Source organism: Pleuronectes platessa, chromosome 12, assembly GCF_947347685.1.
Source record: "Pleuronectes platessa chromosome 12, fPlePla1.1, whole genome shotgun sequence".
Classification (NCBI taxonomy): domain Eukaryota; kingdom Metazoa; phylum Chordata; class Actinopteri; order Pleuronectiformes; family Pleuronectidae; genus Pleuronectes; species Pleuronectes platessa.
In genome coordinates, this window is record NC_070637.1 from 10,522,265 (window position 1) to 10,531,956 (window position 9,692).

The 9,692-nt window shown below is 35.9% G+C and overlaps 1 protein-coding gene across 1 annotated transcript; it reads right to left on the bottom strand.

Annotated features, from left to right (window-relative positions):
• Positions 1 to 433: 433 nt before the first annotated feature.
• On the bottom strand, positions 434 to 9,158 carry LOC128453858 (interferon-induced, double-stranded RNA-activated protein kinase). The gene is made up of 16 exons (XM_053436954.1): positions 8,910 to 9,158; positions 7,453 to 7,578; positions 7,232 to 7,375; positions 6,467 to 6,599; positions 6,105 to 6,202; positions 5,856 to 5,946; positions 5,388 to 5,419; positions 4,926 to 4,950; positions 4,761 to 4,837; positions 4,523 to 4,642; positions 4,258 to 4,386; positions 3,543 to 3,747; positions 2,916 to 3,056; positions 1,154 to 1,252; positions 877 to 939; positions 434 to 612 (listed from the first exon to the last, which is right to left on the bottom strand). The coding sequence occupies exons 1-16, from the start codon at positions 9,014 to 9,016 to the stop codon at positions 508 to 510; spliced, it is 1,695 nt and encodes a 564-aa protein (XP_053292929.1). The 5' UTR covers positions 9,017 to 9,158; the 3' UTR covers positions 434 to 507.
• Positions 9,159 to 9,692: the final 534 nt, after the last annotated feature.

Sequence of the window (9,692 nt, forward strand, 5' to 3'; positions counted from 1 at the left end):
AATGTATCATTATATCATAACCAAAATAATAATAATAATAATAATAATAATAGACAGATAACAAATAGATAACCACAATTTTATTTCCCCCTTATGATAATCAATACAAAGCAATGTCTGTAATGATTTAAACACTTTTAAATAACATAGAAGACATTCCCATTATTGAAGAAAATATCACTTGATGATTATTTAATGCACTGGTTATAAACCTGGGGGTCCTAACCCCAAAGGGCGTCACATGATAATTTTCCAGGGGTCATGAATCATGATGAAATTGATTTTATATTTCATTCATGCTACTGTTTGTACGACAAGCCTCATGAGTGTGTGTCTGTGTGTGTGTGTGTGTGTGTGTGTGTGTGTGTGTGTGTGTGTGTGTGTGTGTGTAGTTGAGTATGAGTAGTTTGTAGGCTACAGATCTCAGGTTAAAGCACAGGAGACAGATGTTTATAACCTCCTGCGTGTGTCACTGTCAGACTGTTACATTTTGCTGATGTTTAGTTTTTAAGGGTTGAGAGTGTGGGCCAACTCTTCTAGCTCTGCCTTCAGAGCACTTGCTTCAGGTCGTTGTTTTGGATCCTTACACAGCATTGACCTTATTATTTGTTCCTGGAGAAAAACAAACAAACAGCAGAAGTAAAAGTTTAATAACAGTTGTTCAACCAATAAATGTTGTCATGCTGCAGCATTTCTAAAATCTTCTCATAACATTGTTGTGTGTGCTGCTTGATATTTTACATTACTGTCATCATATTATGTGTCAGCCTCCCTGCTCCTCTGTTGCTGACCATCATGGCTAACTCACACACTTTGGGAAACACTGCTTCATGTGATGAAAGAAGAATTTAGGATAAAATGAATATGGATATTTACCTCTTGAGAAAAAGTAAGTGGAAACTCTCTGGGGAACTTCTGATTTCTGGCACCTCTGAAAACCTGGTTTATGCAGTGATAAAAAAAATGAATGGGCAAGTTACCAAACTTGGGATACGTGAAAATTCAAATAAGAATGATCTGTTGAACATTGCAAATAAAAGCATTAAAGATTAAATAAGATCAAAATTAAAGCACTAAGCACCCAACATTAGCTTGTGTCATGATTTTATCTGGTCATACATTAACAATAATATTCAGGACATTGACGACTCACCTCCGCTCTTTCATGGCCACTAGAGACTTTCCAGAGGAGTTCAAAGAATATCAGCCCGAAGGCGAATATGTCCACCTTCCGGTCATAGATGTTCTCAAGCTTGTGTAGCAAATAAGAACACAGTATTAAGATATTGCACTTATATTAATAAGGTATTTCATAAGTAACTGGCTCACTACTGACTATTTTGATTATATTTTAAAAATATTTCATTTCATTTTTCTCTTTTCTCATTTGTAACAATTTTAAATTTCTTGGCTGATATAATATAAATAAAAATTTTGTGCAATCTTCCAACTGCTTTAAATAGTTTCCTATTGTTTGCCTTCAATATAAAATGTAATGTTTAAAGCTGTAACTGATTGCACTCTGGACTCATCTTAGTCTCCTTATATAATGATGAATGAGAATTGAAAGGAAAACACATAGTAAGGTGTAACTACCTCTACAGGCCTCTAGAATATATATGCTCATGACAAGATGATTTCCAGAAACAATCTGAAAATGTAAATTTTAGCTATAATTGTAACTAAAAATAAAAAACAGCATATAAACATAAAAGAAAATAACATGCTTAAAACCACTTCAGGGACAATGGGGATCCCGAGACTCTGGCACCTTTTCTTTGGGGGTCAAAGGTTGAAATATTTTTGTAGCCTGGTATAGACAGACCGGATGTTTACCAACTAGTAGGTGGGCCGTGACACAGACCCTGATGCTGTCCTATCTGGATACGGACCTATAGCTGATGAATTACTGAGAATTGTGAAATTGTGATAGACCTATTGCATTCGTGGTAAATAATCTCATGTGACGCCACTTGGCGAATCAAATATATGAATTTCTATGAGCAAATACATTTTTTAACAAAAGGAAAAAGTGAAACAAAAATCTAAACTTTTTATAAAATGTATTTCTAAATTTGAACAATTTAATATAGGATGCACATTAAAAAACATTCTATTTTGTCTTATATTTTTTACGTGACATGAGAGAGGAGCATTATGTTTTTTATTATTGTCTTCATTAATCCCTCCAGTGCAAAGTGAAAACTGAAATGTATATTATAACATTGTTGAAATACTATTGCATTATATTTTCTTGATTGTTGATTCATCTAATATATATATATATATATATATATATATATATAAATTACATACAAAATATACTTTTATATACAAAATTATAAATATTTACGTATATATATATATTCTGTATATATACAGTATATATTTATAATTTTGTTTACTATCTGGACTTGTTGTATTTTATCATACTGGGCTTTTTGTCCCTGTTGTCTGTATGATGGTTTGTCAATGAGAGTAAATTCGACAGTAAACAGGAGCTTGAAATTTAGATGTATACTTTTTCTTTATGTCACAATTCTCACTGCCTCCAGTGACGACAGGTGACAGTGAGACCTGGTGAAGCAGATTACCTCTCGATAGAACAGTTATTCATTTGGCATCTGAAGACGGGATGAGACCGGTGATATAGAAATACCATAATGTGTGTGTGTGCTTTGGACACATTAGATGTTTAGATTAGATTATTATCTATCATGCAAAACCATCAGCCACCCCAGAGACCTGATCTCAACATCACTGACTCAGTATGTGTGTGGAAATATAATTACTGAATTTGATGTAAATTTGTGTTTTATATGAGGGATGTGTTGTATTACAGAATCTGTACAGGATAGGAGCATTGGATGCATTTTAAACCAATAATACAGGAAAATCAAAGGCATCTATCTCACTTGTTCGGGAGCCATGTAAGAAAGGGTTCCTAATTGTTTAGTTCTCTCCATTGGGTTTTCATCGTCAACATCATCAGCAGTGACCAGACCAAAGTCTCCAATCTTCACTTCTCCATCCTGTCCAAACATGATGTTGGCAGGCTAACCATTGTAAAGAAAAAGCAGCAATTAATACAGAAATCAACATCAAGCTCCTTCAATGATGTGTAATTACCTCCACCAAGGAGGTACAGAGTGCCGTTCTAGTTATAATGACGATGACATAACGATGATGAAATGCCATCCTCTTTTGCTTCTAAATTAAACTACCACAATATCTAATGGATGCACCATAAAATGTAAAGATATCTAGATGATCAATACAAAATAATGTGCCTCAGATCATGACATGTATGAGACTGAAAGAGTGAAGCCTCTTAACAGCTCGTTTGATTCCCTGTCTGATGCTTTATTTTCTGCATCTAGCAAGAATAAAAATCTGGTGTGTAAATGTTGCGACTTGCTTCAAAATATATCTGAAATGTGTGGGATGTAAGTTGAAGTACACAAAAACACATCGACGGTACATGAATCACAAATCTCCATTGCCTGTGCTAGTCATTTAAAGACAGAAGAACTTTGTCTGACCTTCAGATCCCTGTGGATGAGTACTTTGGAGTGAATGTACTCGACTCCACTGACTACTTGTTGAGCGATGGTTAGACCCTCATGTCGTCTGCTGGAGTCTAGCAGAGTTCTGGTATTCCTCTCTTTTATCCAGTGTCCAAGTGTTTTGGTGTCACACAACTCCATCTGAATGTAGAGGTACTTAACCGATGAATTACCACTTGACCTGGAAAGTAAAGAATGACTCTTATCTTACTTTTTCTATAACATACCATGTTTGTAGATTATGACAGATTATTAAGGCCTCTGAAAGGATGGGGGTGGGGGTAAATGAGATTTCGAGAATAAAGTCGTAATATTTTAGGTTTTAGGCTACATGTCATTGAAAGCAAGTATCAATAAAAAACCGCACAGACTTGGAGGAAATTGCCTCTTTTGGTCGAAGAAACTTTTAGTAGTCAACTGCAGAACTGTCGTGGGTTTCATCTGTGTGATAATCAAAAAGGTTTTGTAGTTCCTCATGCAAAAATGAGCCTCATTCAAGATCCAGAAGGAGCGGTCACAATTTCCTTGATGCTTACTTAAAACCTTATTTTCTTAATTCTCTAATGTGACGTTTTTCATAAAAGTCTTTTTTTTTATATTATGACGTACTTTTTTCTCATAATATTTCAACAATATTCTCGAAATTTACATTTTCTTTCTAAAACGACTTTTTCAAGTTTAAAAGACTTACTGAGAAGCACTGCTAGTGTCAGAATCACTGTCCATTTGGTAACTGGAATCCTCCGTCCAACATGTGTAGTATCGCACAATATTGTGGTGATGGAGGTTGAATAATGCTCCCACCTCTCGCAGAGATCGTCTGATCCAATGAAGAACAAGAACACGGCTCAGTTGATAAAACTGAAAACTTATTTAGTACTGTGCATCTGTCATCTGGCTATTATTTTTTCTAAATATAAAAATCCAATACAACGCTCATTCAAAAAATGACTCACCCTTTGCAGCGAACTATCTTTACAGCACAGTTCTTGTCCAGCAGTTTTTCTCTTGCCTTGAAAACCTGACCAAAGGCTCTGTTGCCGATACTCTCTATGCAGTCAAATTCCATTGTAAATCTAAGATAAACATAAATAATTTTGACGCTAAAAAGTTAAAACTGTAACAAATGGGCAACACACAAAAAAATACTGAAAATACATTATTATTGCATTCTATGATTTTCATTTTCCATACCTTGACATTACTGACTGGGCTGGTGTTTCCTTACACAGGATGTTCCCCGGAGTCTTGCCATTGAAATTAGTTTTAGCCTTGACGCATAAAATGGTCACATTATAGCGATTAAGATGTTGAACAAATAACATGATAAACTGACCTTATCAACATCTTCTTACTTACCTCTTTACTTTGACTGCGCGCAAGTCTAGGACATCAAAATATAATGACAGGGCAGTGAAGTCAGTGGCTGATCTAGGATTTGTCTAACTCAGGGACCCTAAAGGGGCCACAATTTACACAGAGGGGCCAAGTATATGCCTAACATCCATGAACAAAACCTGATTCAGTAAGATGCAACATTTTTACTATTAGCTCTATAGCTTTGAGCAAAGCCACACATCATTTAATGTTTTTTGAAAATGGTTGCTTGTTCATCATGTACTTTAGAAAACTTTGAAATAAATGTTCAATAAATTGTCATATTTATTGTTAGATGTTGTTAAGTGATTTCTTTATTTTAAAAAAGGCTACTAACAGGACAAGGCCACTTCAGGGGCCAGTAGCTCCCTGACCCGCCCCAGGATCCACCCTGAATAACTTTCAATTAAAGTTTGTATTACAGCTTTGAAGGGGACGGCTTACCTTATTTTGGGCTTCAGTTTGGGACTTTGATCCTATTAAATAGGAAGTGATGAACTATTATCAGTTATGCAAATACCTGTTTAAGTCTCATGGATTTCTGATGGTAATCTATTATTAATCACATTCTGACACTGTAATAGTCAAGGCCAGTTAAGTAAAACTGATTCGACTTGAACAGTGAATTAAACCACCTCAGGAAACTGTAACTTCTGCTTTATCAGAGAATTAGTAGCTATAACCTGCAGTAAAATGTAACTTCCTGGCTTAAATGCCTTATGATCAAGGCTTTCAATATAAAAGCAGAAACCCATATGACCACCTGTGGCACAAAGCAAATCTCTGTAACATAAACAAAATCTTACCTTTCTTCCTCTGACAATACTATTTTCCCTCTTTATATAGTACTCCTGATGAGTGTAAACCATTGCTTTAAGCACTACAGTTTTTTTTTTATATGAGAGAACAGACCTGATCATTGTGAGGGTTTGATGAGTCAATGAATACTATGGAGTTACTTGTACTCATTGGTTCACTTTGTGATGATGACATCCTGGGGGACCTAGCAATGACAGAATTTCAATTTAAGAGCTCAGTATATTTAAATTCTCAGTATATGGTGATACTTCAGTAATACTTTAGCGCTCAGTATATGTATATATAAATATATACAGTAGTTAACCATAATCTGCACTCCTGATAATGTCCATAAGGGCTTACAGTGAAGTTGATGTCGAGGTCGATGTCGAAGTCGAGGTTGAAGTTGATGACATCATAGGGGGATCATCATCTTCGGACACAGTGGACCTCAAGGAAACCTAAAGTGTTTGACATAACAATATATATATACGATTGGATTTTGCCATTTTATTTAAAAGGCTGTTGCCACTGTTAATTTGATCCTTTCTCACAGCTACAGTTTGCTGTAAAAGGATCGGGCACGACCCAGAAAGTAACACGTTCCATTTTCGGAGCTGATCCAGGATTTTTTCCCCCACTTTCTTTAACATGGCCAGATGGGCCGTTGGCTTGGCTCCTAGTTATAATATTTGATAATACAGAGAGAATAAACTATTGAATACCTTGCTGTCCCAGTCGGACTGCTCCTGAAGAGCAGACCAGGCCTGCTGAGCAGCACTTTGTTGGGCTTGCATGATAGTCCTACCCTCCCCCTCAGGGTACTCTTTGTCTTCCATTACTACTTTGTAGGTGAATCTGCGTTGACAGGGAGGAAATATTTAGATTTAGATTAATCATGATGTGTCAAAATGTTTCTTCCTTGAATTTATCATGAGTTTTCAAACAGTATCTACATGCAGCATAGACTGTTTATAAAGATGGTAGACATGACTGCTCCCCCAAAGTAAAGCCAAATCAATTGTATCGCTCCCTGGTGACAGGCTTTCAGTATAAGTCATAAATCCTGCCTCCTCCATGTTAATGGGTTGGACATTGACTAAACTAAAAACTCAGATAGTTTTAGTCGAAGATGGTTTCATCATTTTAGGTAATTCTTACCAAACTGTTTGTTTGTTCAATGGAACAAATTTTCTTGGTAAGTTTGGTTTAAATTATTGTTTAATGAAAAAAAACAAAAACAGGGTGAAACTTCCTGATGACTGAGACTGATTTGTGATTGACCTTGTTGTGTATCAGTGGAACGTTAAAACAGCAGCTTCACACACAGGCTGCCTCTAAAAAAGATTAATATCACCAGATGGCAGCAGTGCCCCTATATGGAATATTTGGGCTTCATTTTTCTCGGAGGAAGTGGAGAAGTTGTTCATCTTTATATACAGTTCAGTTGTTTATATTAGGCTTACAGAGGCAGGTTTGGTTGTACTCACTGGGGACAATGTGGTAGACCGCTTCTTTTCACTTTGATGTAATTATGGACGAGGCTTTTTTTCTGACAGTAGTGGTTGAGAATACCTTTGAAATTTGTCTCTTCAAAGCTGTTGTCATTCAGACTCTGGCTATTTACCACGTTGCTGAAATTAACAAGTAGCGCTTTGCATTAATGATACATCAAAAATGAAACCATGAATTGCCTCTGTGATATACTCACCTGGCAGGTTGGTTCTCCAACAAGCCTCTCAAGGCATATCCAGCAGCATTATGCTTGGCTTCCTTCTTGCTCCTCCCCACACCTTCGGGATACACCTCACCGTTGCAGACTACTCTCTGGGTGAATCTATGGAGAAATTGTCAAATCTTTGTCAGACAGTAAACTTGACATGAGAAGGCATTAGTGGTTTGGGAAATTGGCTTAAATTCTGTAAATGTACACATGCTACCACTTCCTGCCTCTAGGAATTAGTATTTGAACTCATTGTCTTTGTTGTGACAACTGTGAGCTCTTCACATACTAAAGAAAATAGATTTCAGTTATTCTTACGTCTAAAAGCTGAAATTGTAACATTGCACTGAGGCAAACGAAAAACATCGTCCTGCTTCCTTAATTCAAGCAGATAAAGTTTGAGGTACTTGAACTCTTCTTTTTGTGCAACTTCTCTATCACACGTACCTGATCACTCTTCACTGTTGACTTTATAAATAAAGATGTTATTGATTCAGAGGCAGTGAGCTGACTATTTCTGCTGCAATTAAAGGACAAATTAATGTGTGTAAAAAAATAAAGGGGTGAATTTGCAATATTGACTTCTGTAATTCATTTTGATATCTGTTTTACACATTAGATCAACATATTACACCTTTCTGTATTCCTTGAGAAGTTTTCCAACCACACCCAAAGAAAGAATGACGATATACTCAGAGGAGACATAACACAGCTTTTAGTGTTCGTTAAGCCAATAAAGAAAATTCTGCCTGAATTTAATAACTGGGACACTTGTATCATGCTGTTAAAAAAAGCCTAAACCACCTTGCTTTATGCATGACAAGTTAAATACTACAAATTTTTGGGCAGTTTTTGAAGAGTGAAGGAAAATAAACGGGTGTGTTGTCCCGATTCAATAACCATCTTTCGTGTCCTTTTTAGGCTGATGCCTTACAGTATAAGAGAACAAAACGCTCGGCTACAATATTATTCATTTTATAGCTAAAATAATTGAATATGACCATAGGCATATGCAGTGTAAATCCAATAACATCCACATTTAAGCGTAACAATTTGCAAAGCAACTAATGTTAAAAAAACAGTGTAGCTGGCTCCGATGCTCTATCGGCTTGTTTTAAAAAAGATGCTCGAAGCTTGGATAAATATTGTTAATTTTTTGTTTCTTAATAGCAGCTAACTTTAAATCAATCATACATTTTCTGTGGTAATTAACGCTTACTTACAAATCTGAAACTTTGTATCTATTTAATTTCTGATGCCCTCTCACGGTCCACCTGTAGTGGCTTCACGGCCCACCAGGTGGCCGCGACCCACACTTAGGGAATGACGGTTCTACATGATTTGAACTGAAAGTAAAAACCTGGCACAACCCTGCAGCTGTATATTTAAAGTCGTGATATTCTAATAGTGTCATGATTTAATCTAACAGGTGTGTATAAACTTACATCTGCTCATGTTCGGGTCCCACGCAGCTCACCTCTTCAAAAATCACCACGGAGCCTGTTTTCTGTGCGTACTCGTTTAGTTCATCTACGTAGTTTACAGGGGCCATTATCGACGCAGCGGTCGAAATTCAATCTTAAATTACGTTTAAAAAAAACCCCACAGCAAACAATCCACAAACGTCAAGTTTCTCTCGGTGTACTTCCCACAGGTGGTCAACTCTCACTGCTCTGCGCACACATGCACTTCCTCTTTCGTCTCAGCTCAATGTCCTGAGTTTTGATTTCCCCCGGATGAACGCGTTTCACATTCATCAGTTGTTTTGCTTTTGTACTTTATTCAACATTGAATAGTTTACAAAAACTGGGACAAAGCAAATATGATACTGTCGGTATAATAATAAACATGAATAATAAAACCAATACTTAATAATACAAATATAAACTTTAGACATCACAACAAAGTATACATGATGTCAAGAAAATGTAAACGAATAATTGCGAAGTATAATAATACATTGTTAATACAAAAAAAATCATAAAAAATACATAATAAGGAAGATATAATAACTTTACAATGAGGTAGGCAATTAATACGATTTTTTCTTTCATCAAACAGAACGACAATTCTTTGATCATTTAGTATTACATAGACTAATGTAAATGAAGAATGTAACTTAAACTCTATTTTGTGTGTACAAAAGAAAAATACAAAATATTTTACAGATCTTAGATCAATCAATTTTAGGTGTGATACCTCCTCAATGTGCTTAGCCAATACATAAA